General features: G+C 45.1%; 1 protein-coding gene and 1 long non-coding RNA gene across 14 annotated transcripts in view; one reads left to right on the top strand and one right to left on the bottom strand.

The window, feature by feature from the left end:
- NPAS3 (neuronal PAS domain protein 3) overlaps positions 1–10,632 on the top strand; it is an 865,390-nt gene extending 854,758 nt beyond the window's left edge. For 7 of the 10 annotated variants that reach the window (XM_086709953.1, XM_086709951.1, XM_025919003.2 and 4 more), the window contains 3 exons: positions 538–685; positions 4,262–4,386; positions 6,125–10,632. In XM_086709953.1, the coding sequence (XP_086566079.1) occupies positions 538–685; positions 4,262–4,386; positions 6,125–7,485 (1,634 nt within the window). In that variant the 3' untranslated portion in view covers positions 7,486–10,632. The remainder of the gene's footprint in view (positions 1–537; positions 686–4,261; positions 4,387–6,124) is intronic. The other 3 variants (XM_086709952.1, XM_086709956.1, XM_086709960.1) reach the window with 1 other exon arrangement.
- The window catches only part of LOC147580029 (uncharacterized), a 217,509-nt gene that overhangs the window by 135,621 nt on the left and 63,534 nt on the right, over positions 1–18,354 (bottom strand). The window lies entirely within an intron of this gene.

The raw sequence follows: 18,354 nt of genomic DNA, 5'->3' as shown, positions 1-18,354 counted from the left end.
GTAAATTTTGTTCATACATGGACTGTAAATTCTGCTAGACAAGATCAAAAGGAACAGATGTGTGAGGACACTGGTTGATATTGCTTGCACTGAGGTGAAATGATCAAAGACAGGGGTGAAGCATCTTCGGAACCATTCAAATATCTGGAATCTCAAAGAGATCTACCTCGCAGCTATGAATAAATCACATACACATTTTCCTTTGTTAGTGTCTGACGTCAAACCCATTGACAATATCCACACCACATTAGGTATTCTGTGAGCCAACAAGATTTGTAGTCCCTTTATTCTTTCCTTCACACCATGGCTGCCCAAAATGGAATAAAGTCTTGCTACAAATGCTAGTAACCCTCGCTCCACTGAATTGTTGATTTTATTTGTCCTACTAATGGCATTATACATTAAGCATACAGAAGGGCACCCCTGGATTAGTGCGGGACCTCCCCTTTCTAAGCTGGCGGTTTTACCGGGATGATTATCATTTGGTCCCAGTCCTAATACACAATACCTTCCATTTGTTTTGTTTTCTTCCCCCAGTGCTGAATAAGGGCCAGTGTGTGACGAAGTACTATCGTTGGATGCAGAAGAATGGAGGATATATTTGGATACAGTCTAGTGCCACCATAGCTATTAATGCCAAGAACGCAAATGAGAAGAATATCATCTGGGTGAATTATCTTCTTAGGTATATTTTCTAATTCTTTTTCATTTCTGTGTCAGTTATAAAATATGCAGCCCGTGGTTAATAGCTGACATGTTTTATTATCTTTTGGCAGTATCTGGTGCGGAATTATGTGGAATTTCTGCTTTTTCTTTCCACAAGATTCAAAGACATATGCAAAGATCAGAGCTATGTTGGAGGGGACTTCCGGGGCAGAGTCACAAAATTATCAGTAATTCTTGGTCTGTCAACATTTGGGCAGCTCTACAGACATTGCTTTGGTTTCCCCACAAATGTTCAGGCTAGAAGAAAAAACAAATGCAGACTTTTGCCTACAGATGAAGCATTCAAGAAAACACCACCTTCTCCCCACCACATGAACCTACATTCATGCATTCCCATCCTTGAGAAGATTAAGCAAAAGGGCATGGGGAAGAAGTGACAGGGTTCACTATTTGCCTCCTATATTCCATCCCTTTGAAGCCTTACACAGATTACATAGCATCTGATTCCCTGGGGCATTCAAGTTTTGGTAAGCGAAGTGAGCTGCTTTGCCAGAATCCAGGCACCATCAGTATATAAACAAAGGCGCTCTCCTTTTGCCTAATGCTGTGTGATCCCACCCTTCACTGCTATTTTAATGTGCCCTCGCGTTTACATCCATGAATGAAGCCAGGCTCAACAGCTTCCTAAATTCTAGTCTACAACCCCATTTCTCCCTCCTTCCTCATCTACTTTTGCCTTTGGAGTCAAACTAGCAAAAAGAAAACAGAGGGCAACGGCCCCAGGGGGTCTGCTTTGGGCAGCAAGATTTGTGGGAGGTTCTCCACCAATCCTGGCCTGAGGTTATTAGAATGCTAGGCCTGGCTCCCTCCCACTACTGTCTTTCCAGTTTGGAGCTTCTCTTGGCTTTAAAGCCACCAAGCAGGACCCACACGCGGTCCGAGTAGGAAAGCCTCTGATCGGTCTTATGAATGGAAGTTGGTGCCCTTTGGCTGATAATCTAGACAGGGAGTACCTGAATCCCATTTTTCTTTGAGACAGCCAAATGGAGCCGAGATGCTGGCAACCGTGGCTCGTCAGCACGCTGACCCTTCAGAGCGTGTTCACATACGAGGGCAATGACTTGAAGGCATGAATGTGCTTGCTACCAATAGCATATCAATCAGACACTAATGATTATAGCTCTAGAGAGGGCCTTAATGTGCGCCACTTAAAAGAGTCTTCATTTATCTACTTTCTCTTTCCTTTTTTGACCTCTTCTACTCTACATTAATTCTCTCTAAAGGCCCAAGTATGTGTATTTCATGTGGCTTTCTCTGAGGCCTGATTTTCATGCACGCTTTACCCTGTGTTTGTGATATGCTTAAGATGGGTTTTACAAAGAGGCTTACCGGACAGTGGCTATGTGTAATGCAGAAGGTTATAAAAACAAAAACAAAAACAAAAACCTCACATGCCAGAGAGAAAATAGAATAAGGTATTGTGGCATTAACATTCTTTTGCTAGTCAGAAATGGTGTTGTGCCAAGGAGACCCATTATTATTAAAAATCAGACAGTAGTAACAGGGGCACCACAGACTACAAGGTACCTGTCCCCCATGCTGATGTAACATAGGTTACTAAAGTCATCTACATGCTTGTCACTCTGGTTCAGGGAGATATCTTTCCATCTGGATCTTTCTTACTGCCTCATCCATCTCATGACTACTCTGCCCCCAAATGGAGGGAATGAGAAGGGTTAAGGAGGCGTCAGTCTGTGCAGTTGTGGATCCACACCACTGATCTGGCCTGGGATCAAATGATACAAGCACCTAAGTGTTTGGTGATTCTAGTCCGTCTAGTTCCATAGGGGGAGGAAGGAAGCAGTTTGGGTACCCAAGACCAGTTTTTAGGCTCAAGAGCCCAATCTCAGACATGGTAGACAGCTCCCGGCTGACCTCAAGACTCACCCTGAGTTCAATAATGAAAGGCTGCAAGTTGAGGGACAAGTGACTTGGGAAGCCCCAAGGCATCTTGACCAAAGGAGATTAATACGGATGGGCTTTAGCAGAGAAAACTCCCACCATGTCTGCCATTCATTGGTATCACTTCTAGAGACTAAAGATCTAGAAGAAAAGCACTTGGCCTTGGCAAAATAGCGACTGTTGCATATTAGCAAAAGAGCAGCTCACTGAAGTTTGTTTTTCTTTCCCACATTCCTGTTCTTTGTTCTTCCCTGAGCAGTACTTTCAAGCCACCTCTTCCTTCTCAGAATCCCTCACTTCTGGGTCCATCCCGAAGGACAACACGGTCCTTCCCTGTTCTGAAATGACTGCTCCGCCAGTCTTGTTCCTACTCCCTCACATGTTGGTAGAATTACAGACTCCAGAGTGTTCAGAGACGGCCTGAGTGCCAAGGCCACCTTCCCACCATTAGCCTCATCTGATTATCTACAGAAAACTCTGCTACTGAAGCTAATTCACACTAAGGAGTAAATGCCTGATGATCCATCTTAGTGAATTAACCCTCCCAGCGATTGGCAGTGTTAGTGGTTACTGAAACAGTGACCCTTCAATACAACAATCTCACTAGAGGTTGACAAATGAATCCTTAATCCTGTATTGTAAGTCTCTGGTTGGCTGGGCCATCATGGAGGGTAGAAGCAGCACTTTGCAGTTTGAGGCCAGAGGCTTTCCTTATGGCTTCAGATTACAGCAGCCCTCATTGCTCCCACACTGGGCTGGCCTTGAAGTGGCATTTCTAGAAGATAATGAACTCAAACTGGCCGAACACACTCTCTTTTCCAGAAGAGGCTTGTTTCTGAATTAAAAATAGAACAAGAATTAAGCACATTTGTGCAAATGGGGGTAGAGCCATTCTGTTAGGGCCTCTTTCACACTAGGACTCTCCCCGCTGCAATCAGAGTTCCAGCTTAACAAGCCACAGGTGAACACCACATGAGCAGTTGAAAATGTGATTGTAATGGGTGTGTTGACAGTTCAGTAGCCATAATCCATGCATCCCAAGGTGCACCTGTGCATCTGTCAGATCATTAGGCGCCGAGGGCTCTGCGCACATCCCCCCCCCCCCACCTCCCCCATCAGTTGCTTTAGAGCCATCTCAACAGCTGAGAAGCTCCATCAAGGAACCAAGACAAGGGAACTGAGGCAACGGACTCATTAGGAGCCCAAGAGAAGATCGGGCACACCAGGAGGTATAGGAAGATTCGAATAGTTGAGAGTACTTCTCAGCCTCCCTTCCCCGCCGCGTGCCCCCCACCACCCCCCCCCCCCCCCGGCCCGGGTGTTAGATGGGAGGGATGTCAAGCGGCACACTTCCCTGGCCCCCAGTGCTACCTGATTATTTAAAAGCTTTTTAGTGGCTTTCCTGTAGCATTTGGGTATTCAGTCATTGTAGCAGGGTGCGGCTGTACCCCAGCACATGAAATCCAAGCTCCTGTCAAAGTCCCATAACGAGCAGAGAAATGATTTCACGTGCAGTCTTTTAAACTCTCTAAACTCCAAAAGTTTGGGGCAAGGAAGTGGGGAGAAGATGGTCAAAAGCAAACCATGCAGAATGGGTGTCTGCCCTCCTGACGAATGCCTCCCTCCCCCGCAGTAACCCCGAGTACAAGGACACACCCATGGATATCGCACAGCTCCCCCATCTGCCAGAGAAAACTTCAGAATCTTCGGAGACATCTGACTCTGAATCAGACTCTAAAGATACCTCAGGTATTACAGGTATTACTACTTCTCCATGTTCTGCAGTGACTGCTTGCCTATCCAAACATGAGGGGTGGGCAATGGCCAGACAGCCACCATCAGAGCAGAGCAACTGTTAAATTTCATAGAGAGACATATGTCACATCAAGTTGATAGACTCTCTGTACACATAGGTATGTATATCAGTATACCACCACATACATATGTGCACACATGGATGTATACATATATGCATGTGGTATATATACATGCATATATATTGTATATATAAGCATATGTATGTGAAGGTATATATTTATACACATCAATTCACGCATCCCAATATGCCTGTATGCACAAAAACATACAGAGAGAGACTGAGCAATCACTCAATGTCAGCCCTCCACTGGCCACACAGAAGGAGTCATGCCCTAACCCCATAGTAAGCTTTGGCCTCTTTACCTGAAGCAGAGGCAGCACAATCTCTGCTACCTATAAGACCGCCTGCAGCTTCGAACCCGGAATATTCACATGCTTCCCAAGCTGGGATTGAGCCTCCAAAGCAGGATAGTTAATGACATTGGTAAACGACTCTTTGGAAAGTACCCTGAGTAGCTCTTTGGAACACAAGAAAGTTAATTTAAAAATGTACCTTTCCTCCAACCCCCAACCCCCGCTCCACAGGCACACTTAGAGCCAAGGAGCACAGAACTTCACAGAATTTTACAGCTGCAAAGAAGCCTGAGCCTCTTCTAACCCACCGTCTTCCACGGAAATGAAGTAGTTACGTGATCCGCCCAAGTTCTAGTGCAGGCTGCATCCGAAAGCATCACAGCACAGCTATAAAATCAGCATTGTCCCTAAATCTTCTGAGTTGTGTTACTGGGAAAATCTATTCTCCCTATAATGTGCCAGATGGCTAGGGTTCCCCACCACCCCCGACCCCCCCATCTTTAGGGCACCTGCTCTCCAGGCCTGTGAGCCCATATGAAAAGCACAGAGGATCTTGATTGTTTCCCTATCCTAAACTGCATTCATTTGAAAGTTCTTTCCTAGGGCAGAAGTTCTGGAATAGACAGGCTCTGCTTCTTATTTACATAGTATTTAGCAGGGAACAAAAAAAAACAAAAACAAAAACAAAAACAAAAATTCCCTGCCCCGTGGAGCCTGTATTCTTGTTGGAGGAAGAGATCAAAGTAAATGAAAATAAGCACCATCTGATTCCCTGTATGGCTAAGTACTATAGAGAAAAACAACTTTAGGAATAGGGAGTGTGGTCTTCAATAATGAACACATATTCACCAACGGAAGGGGCCGACGTCTGTAGAAAGTCACCTTGCATACCATCATGTTTCTGTGTCACTGACATCTTATTCCAGGTTATTTACCCTGACTCCCTGAATATTTTTGCAGGACTTCTCAAATGTTAATGTGCTAAACAATCACCGGGGGATCTCGTTCAAATACAGAATCTGATTCAGCAGGCCTGGGTGGAAAGCTGGGATTCTGCATTTGAAAGAAGCATCCAGGTGATGCAGTGCCGCTGGTCTATGAACCACACTCTTGAGTAAAGGCCCAGCTAATCGAGGCCCTCCAGAGAGAGAAAGCCCAGGCTTTTAGGTAGCAAAGGTGGTGGAACAGCTCAGGTGGGCCAACACACCTCCCCAGCCCTGCCCCCCACCTCCAGCACGTGCGACGCGGACGCTGCCCTGCTAATGTGGTGTCTTTTGTCTCTCCTCCCCCGCCGCCGCCACCTCCGGCCACTGGCCCCACGCAGAGGACAACGAGAACTCCAAGTCCGACGAGAAGGGTAATCAGTCCGAGAACAGCGAAGACCCGGAACCCGACCGGAAGAAGTCGGGCAACGCCTGCGACAACGACATGAACTGCAACGACGACGGCCACAGCTCCAGCAACCCGGACAGCCGCGACAGCGACGACAGCTTCGAGCACTCGGACTTTGAGAACCCCAAGGCGGGCGAGGACGGCTTCGGCGCACTGGGCCCCATGCAGATCAAGGTGGAGCGCTACGTGGAGAGCGAGTCGGACCTGCGGCTGCAGAACTGCGAGTCGCTCACGTCGGACAGCGCCAAGGACTCGGACAGCGCGGGCGAGGCGGGCGCGCAGGCCTCCAGCAAGCACCAGAAGCGCAAGAAGAGGCGGAAACGGCAGAAGGGCGGCAGCGCCAGCCGCCGGCGCCTGTCCAGCGCGTCGAGCCCCGGCGGCCTGGACGCCGGCCTGGTGGAGCCCCCGCGGCTGCTGTCCTCCCCCAACAGTGCCTCGGTGCTCAAGATCAAGACGGAGATCTCGGAACCCATCAACTTCGACAACGACAGCAGCATCTGGAACTACCCGCCCAACCGGGAGATCTCCAGGAACGAGTCCCCCTACAGCATGACCAAGCCCCCCAGCTCGGAGCACTTCCCGTCCCCGCAGGGCGGCGGGGGCGGCGGGGGCCTGCACGTGGCCATCCCCGACTCAGTCCTCACCCCGCCTGGCGCCGACGGCGCCGCCGCCGCCGCCGCCCGCAAGACTCAGTTCGGCGCCTCGGCCACTGCGGCCTTGGCCCCCGTCGCCTCCGACCCGCTGTCGCCCCCCCTCTCGGCGTCCCCACGGGACAAGCACCCAGGGGGCGGCGGGGGCGGCGGCGGCGGCAGCGGGAGCGGCCCCAGCGCGTCCAACTCCTTGCTGTACACTGGGGACCTGGAGGCGCTGCAGAGGTTGCAGGCGGGCAACGTCGTGCTCCCGCTGGTGCACAGGGTGACGGGGACCCTGGCCGCCACGAGCACGGCCGCGCAGAGGGTCTACACCACCGGCACCATCCGCTACGCGCCCGCAGAGGTGACCCTGGCCATGCAGGGCAACCTGCTGCCCAACGCGCACGCTGTTAACTTCGTGGACGTTAACAGCCCCGGCTTCGGCCTCGACCCCAAGACGCCCATGGAGATGCTCTACCACCACGTGCACCGGCTCAACATGTCGGGACCGTTCGGCGGCGCCGTGAGCGCCGCCAGCCTGACGCAGATGCCCGCCGGCAACGTGTTCACCACGGCCGAGGGACTCTTCTCCACGCTGCCCTTCCCCGTCTACAGCAACGGCATACATGCGGCACAGACTCTGGAGCGCAAGGAGGACTGAGGCGCCGCCCAGCGCGGGCCAGGGCTCCGCCCGGAGGCATCGTCGATCGGCGTTTTCGTTTAGACCTTTTAATTCTAGCACTTTGAATTCGAGCAGGTCAGCGTCCTCTCTCACCACGACGGCCCCCATTCCACCCCCTCTTTCTTTAACTTGACTTATTCTTTCCTGTAAAGATATGTTTATTTTTCGCCTTCCGAGAGTCAGATGACCAGTTGCCTGCCATTTTGTCTCCTTCTAAGATGTGTGTTGGGTTGTTTTGCTTTCCTTTTGCATCTTTATTAAGATGTCTTTAATGTTGTATATGCCTCTGCCATAGAATACTCAGTCTTGTGGTCAAGAGATTTCTCAAGTGACAACCATTGGGTTTTTCTTCCTAAAGATCTTGATATGATCAAGATTGAAAGAGACAAGCATAAACAATGTGCCCTGTTTGACTAAGTCAAATGAAATGGGGTGGTTTTTTGTTTTGGTTCCTAATTCCTTTAAAGATAGGGGGGATAGTATTTTAGAATTTTATGCAGAATTTAATTCTCTTTTTATGGTTAAGATTTTAAGATTTTCTTACTTGCACATAAAAATAATTTGGGTTCTTAAACTTAATTTCTGGCCTGTGACTAGAATGTTTTAAAAAAAAAAGTTGGACTAAATGTTAATTACTGAAACATTAACTTAATTTCTAAAACCATGGTGCTATCATTTATTAATCTGTAATGTCTTCATACAAAATGCAGCTCCTGGGCTGGGTTTTGGGGAAAAAAAAAAATAATAATAACGTGTTCTGTCCTGGTCTGGAGTCCCGCTGCTGCAGTCTCCTTGGTTAGTTAAGACAAAGCCCTCATTAACGTTTGCTGCAGGACTTAAAATTTTTTACCTCCCAACTAACAAACATAGCCTCACATTAAATTTAATGGGTCAGTAAAGCCCTTTTTAAAGGGGCTTTTGGAAAACTCAATCAAACTGATTTGAGGAGCAGTTTGGGTACATACTGCCTTTTGTTGATCTGGGTTTTTGTTTTGCTTTGTTTTGTTTTTTTCCCTTTTCTCAGTCTAACTGAGTCTAATTTTTGCAACTTCAGTAACACTTCAGAGTAAAAGAAGGAAAGGATATTTAACATGTCTTTGATTTTTTTTTTTCTCACTTCTTGCTAAAAAAAAAAAAAAAAAAGGTTGCATTTTAGGGGACTGATTTGATTTGATGAAATTTTTTTCCCCTTTGGTTCTCTTGTTTCTAGGTTGAAACCGGTAAGGTTTAAAACTAAAGAATGGGTTAATAAGCTTCAAACATAACTGCAACTGAAAACCGCACATTAAGTACTAAAAAGAAAAAAAAAAGAAAAAAAAGAAAAAAAGGAAAAAAAGAAAAGAAAAAGAAAAAAATATCCTATTTTGTCTTTGTTGCCAGAAATCAGTGTAGTGTCAAACACTCCAAATGACTGTCGAGTATAAATTCTTCTTCCACTCCATTTTTGGCAGCTGTTTGTTAAGGCATCTAATAACAGATGTGAGAACTGTAACGTGTGCAATGTGTACGTGTCCTTGGCTGTCAGTCCCATTGCAATTTCAATGTGTGTTTCTATATGCAGTATATACTAAGCTAACGTAGTTGTTTTGTCCTTTGTCTTCTCTGTGCTCTATCTCTAGTCCGGAGTGGTACAGTCCCATTCCTGCAGTCCTAGTGAATCAGTGATTCTTGGGGGTTAGTGATTTTTGTGTGGTGGCCTTCCTCTGTAATGTCACCCTATGCTGCTTCTACTGTCTGTGAATCTTCCGTTTCACTTTTTGAAATTCCTGCTGTTGCTTTGCTGGTGTATATTCTCCCAACCTTTCCTTTCTTTTCCTCCCTCTCTTGTCTCCCCCTGTTCCCTCCCCCATCTCTCCTTTCCCCGCCTTCTCCAAAATCTTTTTCATTCTCAGAGATAAAAAGACTCTTAACTAGCTCAAGGTTAATGGAGCCATTTTTTCCCACAATGGAGTTCTGGGTATGACTTTTTTCTTCTGGAGTGCAACACAAAGCACTGAAGAATAATGCTCAGATATATTAAATAAATTGATGCCATATAGCCTCAGTTGTTAACATTCCCAGAGTCCCTTGTGCTCTACCTATATAAGCAATGGGTGCTTTTCTTTGGTTTCCTTCCAGGTTGGCTGATGGAGCAATACATAAAGCAATTACCAGTGAGACAGAAAATTATTTCAAAGGTCAACCAACATTTTTTTAAAACAACAGGGGAGGGGATAACGGAATATAGACTTGTCATATATATTTGTTTATGTGTGCAATGCTAATAGAGTAATTCGGCTGTCCTTTGAATATCACTGTGTTGAGTGGTTTCCTCTAGGACCTTTGTGATTCCATGAGTTGGGCCCACATCACTGTGGAATAATAACTAAAAGAAGTGAAATGCCACAAATTTTAATGGGGACGTTACTTGAAGGATTTAAGTAGGTTTAGAAGGTGAAGAAAGCCAGTCATGATATTTAAAGATTAATTTTGGAAGCTCTACTCTAGCTATCGAACAATCAAAGGAATGCACCTATCAGCTACAAAGAACAGCTAGACAGCTGTTTTGTTTTTTTTTTTTTTTTTTCCTTTTATAAATGTTTCTGTGTTGTGTCAAAATGATTTCTGGTGATTTAAACTAACAGATAATCACAGCTGCTGTCTAAATCCATAGTGTTTAAAATTACAAAATGAAAAAAAACACTTCATTACCTGTGAAGACTGTGTCTGTGTTTTTAACTATTTCTTGTACAAATATATGAAAACTTTTATGAGGAGACTGGTGCCAAGTAGCTGAATAATGGGGAAAGGGATATTCTGTTCGTAAAAATCTTAGCAGTGTTACCAACTCTACAATATATATGAAAAGAAAAATTAAAACATTACAAAGCGACAGCTATGGTACATTTGTTTTGTGTGAAGCTAACCGGACCTAACTTCCTGAGTGCCTGGCTTATTTTGAAACATTTTTTTTCATTGACCATTGATAATGCTGCAAATCAGAAATGTACATACTTCATTTACAACAGGGTTCTTTTTATACTTTTGTAGATTCTCATACATGTCACATACATGGTTGTCTTTATGTAACTTAATTTTTTCATCCGCAGGTGCCATTTTCATAATAAACTTCTCTTGGATTTGTTACTATCTGGCATCATTTCTTTTACATGTAACCATCCTAACTAATGAATGCTGGTAGTATTTGTTTAAGCAGGTACCTTGGTCATTACTCTTGATTTTTTTAAAAAAATGATTAAAAAAAAAGATACATCCATATTTTTGCTAGTTTTGGAAAAAAAAATGCATGGCTTGTGTAATGATGAGGTTGACAAGGCACAGATTAAGATGCTAATCCAAATACTACACCAAACTTGCAACCATCCTAAATTTTCAGCTACCCCAACTCATTGTCATACCGAGCATTATTATGCACGTTATCAAAGCTGAACAACGGGCCTGCACATTAACCACTATGGCAAGTGTGCATTTTTTCTTGATTAATGCACAGTAAGTGATGATAGTTTCCATACATTAATCATTGAAAATGCACTCGATATTTTCATTTATTACGATCTATAATGTATAACCAACTGTTCCATTGTTTATATCTTCTCTTTATACTAAATCTGTATTTTCTTTCTCCAGACAAGCCGAGTTAAGTCACGATCGTGCTGTCCTATTGGTTAGGTCAGCGAGCAGCATGCAGCCTGTCACGTTTTAAGGCAGGTCAGCTGGCTAACAAAAAAAAGAAAGAAAACTTCAACTTGCTCTCTCTCAAATAAGGATACAGATGGGTTGCATGTTAAATCCGTGCTCTATAGAAAATGATGAGAGATGATTGGCTTGAGCTGAAGCAAAAGGCGCTTTTGTCCCAAAGCCACCAACTACAGTAAATGTCACTCCCTAGTTTAAGTCTTCAGTGACATTTGCCAATTTGAGGATCCTTTTTATTAATGGAGGCTTGCTTCGGACTGGCAGATGTGGGAATGTGGTTATGGTGGTGGGGCCCTAGATTTCTCTACTTGGCCTTTTATAGGTCCTTGAAATATGTAACACCTGGAAATAGGGAGAGGGTAATTGAGAACACTGAATTGGGTTCTCCCAACACTTTTCCAAAGTTTATCTTTCACTTTTGCTCTGGAGAGTCAGCAAGACTGAGAAGTCAAAACACTGAGGAAGCTAGAAACTCAATCCTGAACAGAGCACGAGCTGAAGTCACCTTACTGGAGGTATTTGGTCTGGTAGGTGCTGATGAGGCCGGCTCCTACGGGTGGCCTCCAGAACTGTGTAGAGGGGAGGGTCTGCCGAGGCAGAGGGCAAATGGATGAGTGTGGTACTAGGGCTGACCCTCTGTCAGCTGATGGTCGTGTTGGTTGGCCCTAATTCTGTATTGCTGGACACTGCTTCAGCCCCGTGGTCTGCAGGTGGTGGCAAGGAGAGTTGAAAAGCAGCAGCCAGACAGGGACGGATGAAGTGAAATCCTCACTGCATCTCAAGCTTCTGCAGTAGAAGTGGTAGAAGTCCAGGATTCTCCCCCAGGCTCAAGCCTCCCTTAGTACCAGCAAGTTCCCCATCCTTTATTTGTACCCATCAATGCTATATTATGTCACTAATGAAATAAAAAAACACCTCTTGGCCAAAAAGAGAACAAGCAAGCTCTGGACTCAGACCCACTGACAGCCAGGAGCCCCGCCATGTCCCCAGCACCAGGCCAGCAGCCAAGCCAGGGCCCCGAGCCCCAGAGGCACAGGACCTCTCCCCAACCAGGCCGGCAGCAAGTCAGTGTGTCAAGGCCGCAGGTTGCAGGTCATGGACAGAACAGGGATCTGTAGCCAGCCCTCCGGACCTTTCCTCTTCTCCTTCCCAGCCAATACTGATATTGTTTATTTTGCAATAAGGAACAAGAAAAAGAAAAAGAACTTCAAATAAAGGCAGCAGGTGGGACAAGAGGGAAGATTTGCATCAGTTGAGCATAAAGAAATGGATTTTAGCCCTTGTGGACTGTAATTCTCCCCCATCTTTGCCTATTCCTAGACAAAGCCTGTTTACATTGAACATGCTTCCGACAATTTGAAGTCAGCCTGGCCTCAGCATTGCATTTGAAGGTAAGAGATAATGTATATTGTCAAGCCCAGAAGATAGTCTGTTCAGGCTAAAAGGCTTATTATCCAGGTTCAAAAAGTAGGGGGGCGCCTGGGTGGCGCAGTCCATTAAGCGTCCGACTTCAGCCAGGTCACGATCTCGCGGTCCGTGAGTTCGAGCCCCGCGTCGGGCTCTGGGCTGATGGCTCAGAGCCTGGAGCCTGTTTCCGATTCTGTGTCTCCCTCTCTCTCTGCCCCTCCCCCGTTCATGCTATGTCTCTCTCTGTCCCAAAAATAAATAAACGTTGAAAAAAAAAATTAAAAAAAAAAAAAAGTAGGAAGAATAGAGGACTTAGGAGAGCAAGAAAAATACCTTTGCCAATAGTTCATATCATATAGCAACACAACACCAACCTCGTTCTTGGGCTTAATTCCCAAAGAATGACAACAACTAGCAGGCTTAAGAAACAACTCTGGTATGCTAAGGTAAGTGATTCACCCTTAGATGCTCCTACTTTCATATATCTCCTAGTAAATCATTATGAAGAAGAGGGGCTAACCTGGTAAACCACCCCCACCTCCCAGGAAGCACAAACCATGCCTCGTTCATCTTCATGTCCCCCCTTAGTGCCTAGCTCAGTGATTCACAAACAGCCTTTGTTCAGTAAAGGTCTTCAGAATACCGATGGATGGGAAGGAAGGCAGGAAGGCAGGAAAGAAAAGAAAAGAAAAGAAAAGGAAAGGAAAGGAAAGGAAAGGAAAGGAAAGGAAAGGAAAGAGAAAAGAAAAGAAAAGAAAAGAAAAGAAAAGAAAAGAAAAGAAAAGAAAAGAAAAGAAAAGAAAAGAAGAGGGAGGGAGGGAAGGAGGGAGGGAGAAAGAAAGAAAGAAGGAAAGAAGGAAAGAAAGAAGAAAGAAGGAAGGAAAGAAGGGATGGAGGGAGAGAGGGAGGGAGGGAGGAAATGAAACATAACTTGTCAAGAGGCAGATTCCACTAGAAATGTGGTTTGGCAGGATAGCTTGAGTTTCTATGCATTTCCTAAAAAGGAATGGCAAAATGGATAAAGCAGCAAGTTCATTTATTCCTGCCTTCCTGGATAGTCCATACAGCTGGCACAGAGTCGGTCATTGATAAATGTTGGCTGGAGGATGGGTGTGTGTGTGTGTGTGTGTGTGTGTGTGTGTGTGTGTGTAACACGATGTACTCTATATACAGCAATAAATTAGGTAAAACAAATAAAGGAAGAAGAAGAAAGAGCCCAATCAGTCGGTAACTTAGTAAACTTTGACGTCATCTACCATAAACAGCTAAGTAAATGGATCTCAGTTCCTCAAGAAGGTACCATTTAATAACATATCCACACTGATGAACATTGAGCTGTAAGCTCAGGCATCATCCAGAGGATCTTAGCAACTCTAGTGTAGAAATCACATCTTTTTAATTCTAGTGGTGAAGGTCTTTCTAGCCCACTATTGGATAGTTGTGACTTTTAGAGGGTGTTGAGCTGAAATCTTACCTCTGGAGTTAGATGGAGTCTTTTTCTGAGTGACCTTCAAAGAGGTGAATATGGCTGTCAGGGTCTGATAACTCTCTAGGCTGTCACCTGTTCTTCCAGTTTTTCCTCCAGTGCCACTGTGGCAGATGCGTTCACTAGCCTGGTCACTGTCATCTGGGTGTACCAGAATTTGTCAAGGCCCTGGCATTGCTTTCCTATCGCTTTCCTGGGTTGCTGTTTTTTTACCACAAATTGTGACTTGAAACAGAAATTTGTTCTCTCACAGCTCTGCAGGATATAAGCCTGAATTCAGGGTGCCAGGATGGTCAGTTCTTTTTGGAAGCCTCTGAAGGATAGTCTATTCCATGCTTTTCTCCTAGCTTCTCATGGTTACCAGCAATCCTTGGCACTCTTTGACTTATAGTTACATCATTCCAATTTCTGCCTCCATCATCATATGGCTGTCTGCCCCCTGTGTCTGTCTTCAAATGGCATTCTCCCCACTGTCCTCTTCCATGCTCTCCTCTTCCAATAAGGACACCAGTCATACTGGATTAAGGGCCCACCCTTCTCCAGTAATTACATTTACAGTACTGTATTATGAGAAGAAAATGAATTTACTATCACATGGTGAGGTACTGAGGGCTACAACTTTAACTTTTTGGAGGACATAATTCAACCTATAATGGGTCCTTTTAAAAATATGGCACCTTGGACCAATCACAGAACTCCAGGTGTGATTTGGTTCCAACATGGAATAAAAGTCCCATTACATCTCTTGCTCAGGACTCTGGGCTCTTTTTTTTATTTTTAATTTTAGGGTATGTATTTTTTTTATCTTTTTATTTTTTTAAGTAACCTCTACTCCCAACGTGGGTCTTGAACCCACAACCCGAGATCAAGAATAGCATGCTTTACCGACTGAGCCAACCAGGTATCCCCGGACTCTAAGCTCTTAATTAAAACAGCCTGAGAGTACAGTCCCTACTTAGCAGCCAGATCAAATTGTTTTCTCGTCTTGAACCTCTAGTCAACAAGAACACCTTGGTCTTTTCACAAGTTTTCGTTAAGGTAGGTCTCCCACCTCCCTTGTGTGTATAACCGTACAATGCTGCCATGTGCTTAGGTGAAAAGCAATTGAAGGAGATAAGTTCACTAATTCATTAGGCATGGAAAGGGAGCAAAAGCCTGTCCCTGTGAAAACACTTCTCATTCTCATTGTACTTTACATGCCCTCTGAGACGGCTTCACCCAGCCCTGCTGGAGAGGTGAGTCCTGGCCCCAGTATCTAGGAAATCTTTATGGCACATAATACATCCATGACAAAGATTCCCAGTGGGCTGAGGAAGGGAAAAAAAACCACCATGAGAAGGAAATGGAAAAAATTGGAGCAAGTACCACATCAGCCCTCCTATGGGGGCAGAATGGGGTTAGAGATGCTAAGACTTCTGATATGTATGAGTCAAATCACCCCCCTCAAAATTCAAGAAGGAATCATGAGGCCAAACTCATCAACTTTCTGAAAATGAATGGACCTCCTTTTGTCTCCTCTTGTCCCCTTTTATGGGTCAAAATCAAAGGGATTAGTGTAAGATCATCCTGTACTGTTCTGGGGACAAAACACAGTTGTTTTCATTCTTGTATTCAACTCTCCCTTTTTGGCAGTCATGGAATACACCAAGAAAAATGACTCCGATAACGTTCCTATGCTGAAAGAATTTTTCTAGAAGCGTAAAATTAGTTTCAGTTTTTAAAATATATCCAAACTATTAAAGCTACTTAAAAAAAAAAAATAGCAGAGGGTAAGGAGGTGGCTCTTCCTCATACTAAAGGAGTTCTCAGATTTATAGCAGAAGTGTCAGAAACAGGATGTAATATCCATGTGACCCCCCCACACACCTCCCCCAAACAAAACCATTATACCCTTGATGAATTATTGACTTTAGAGTTTTATCTGTGCCATGAATAATCACAAACTTGGGAGTCTCAGGGCACAGTTCATAAACAAATAATTATATCACAATGATAATTTTTCAGGAATTACAACATCAATCATGGCCATGTTATTATCAAGTACATTTTCTGGGTGCCTCTATTCATCAAACCCTCCTCCCTCTCCACCCGTCCACACCACACAAGCAAAACTCATCACCAGATTGCCTCTTATTTACACATCACTCAAAGCAGGACAGAGCAGGCACACACAAAATGGGCCAACCCGGCGTTTATGAGAGATGAGTTTTCATTAAGAAAGTTTAAATTAAATGCATTGAGAAAGATGGAGGGGGGGGGGAGAGAATTAATTATTCCAGACTCCCCCAAAGAAGTGTCTCTGAAGAGTTCCTATTCAGGAGATAAAAACAGACAGAAGGGTTATTCTATTATTCCATTTCAGGCAATACCCATCAAGAAAAAGTAGTCCATCTCTGAAAGGCAAGCCAACAGCAGCAAAACAGTAACATGCCTCTCTCTTTTAAATAATGCTCACACAGGTACAGACAGGTTGGGCCTGTTGTACAGCTTCCTTCTTCAGGTGGAAGAGGCGAGTGAGGTGGGCACAGATCTTGGAAAGGGCGGCCATGCCTTATCCAAGTCTGTATGCAAATCAGGGATACAGCTGCCCAGGATGTTTAGGTCTGATCTAAACCACTTAGCTGTGACCGTAACACAAGGTTAACATTTCCAAACACAACAACAGTACAAAAAACACTTCCAACTACTTTGCTTTGTTGTTAACATCACTTAAGGTCAGAGTGACTCAAAAGAAAAATAAATTCTTCTCACAATTCAAAAGAAAAATAAATGATTAGCAAAACAACAGAGAAAGTGCCCCCTTAAGATAAAAGGTCGTACATAATAGAGGGTCGTGTGTAAGTCCGTGATACAGTGGTGCTTGCCCTTAACTCCTTGTGCAAGAGAACTTTCTCATTGGTCTCTGTTTCTACCCGGCAAGCTATGCAGACAAAGCAATGTAATTTAAAAAGACCAATAGGGAGATTGGTCCAAGCATCTGAAACTTTCCAGTCCCCCAGGAACCGCTCACTCTTGAGAACGATCCTTGAGTATATATGGCTTGACCTTAGATCAGATTCTCCTGTCCTTGGCATCTAAATGTGTCTAAGGAAAGGTAGAGCTAGTGTCCAGCAGTGAGCATCAGGAACAGGGATAGGCAACACTGTTGGTATAGATGAACTGGACCCAGCCTGATCTGCCCCAAACCCCACCACCCAAGGCAACCAGCAAAGCAGCTCAACACTTCAAGGACCCTATGCCATTTCATCTACAACATCAGCTGCCCTTTCTGCTGCTCTCATTTTAAAATCTTCCAGTTTCTTGGGGCGCCTGGGTGCCTCAGTCAGTGAATCATCTGACTTCAGCTCAGGTCATGATTTCACAGGTTAGTGGGTTCGAGCCCTGCGATGGGCTCTGTGCAAACATCTCAGAGCCTGGAGCCTGCTTACAATTCTGTCTCCCTCTCTCTCTGCCCCTCCTCCACTCATGCTCTGTCTCTCTCAAAAATAAATAAAAACATTAAAAAAAAAATCTTCCCGTTTCTTGAACATACCTGGACTATTGTTAAGTCACTCTGCCTCAAGACCAATCTTAATACATTAACTCATTAAAAGGAGAGGAAGTAGAATGGAAAAGAGACAGATCTAACTCCTAGTCCATGGCCCTGTTCTAAACATCCCCTTCAAAACCTTTCTCTCATAGTAGGAAAAAGCAGGCCAAACCTCTCTCCCTTCCTCTCCCACATGAAGGCCCCAACTCTGGCGCTTGGTGCTCCCCTTTGCCAGCCCAGCCCCCTCCTTGCTCTGGGCCCTGTGCCTGCCTCTCACCCTCCTGCACTGTAAGAACACCTTGGTGTTGGATCCATTTTTTTCCCATGGGGCAATTTGACCTCTCTTGGCTATCTACCTCCTCCTTTCCACCCATCACTCCACTCAGCCTGCTGAGGCCCTCAAGCCAGCCAATAAGCCTAAGGCCCTTTTGGGAAGTCTACCCTTTTTAGAAAGCTGGGGAGGGGCCGACTGTAGATTCTTGACATTTTAATTTTCAGATCACATGGAGGGCCACCCCTCTGGTAGAGGGAAGCTGGGCAATGGGGAGAGAAGAGGAAGAAATAGGAAGCTCACATAGGCTCTAAGATCATCACCCACTCCCGGGCAAGCAATAACCATATTTGCTGGCCAAGCGTTCCCAGCGTAAGCACGTTTTTTTGGTTCATAATGATTCACCCAGGAGGTCTCAGTCCCAGGCACCTAGAAGTCACAAACCTCAGCAGACACCTC

Source organism: Puma concolor, chromosome B3, assembly GCF_028749965.1.
Source record: "Puma concolor isolate L17-30 chromosome B3, mPumCon1.1.hap2, whole genome shotgun sequence".
In the NCBI taxonomy this organism is placed as follows: Eukaryota; Metazoa; Chordata; class Mammalia; order Carnivora; family Felidae; genus Puma; species Puma concolor.
Note: the sequence above shows the minus strand (reverse complement) of the source record. Positions and strands in the feature narration are given on the sequence as shown.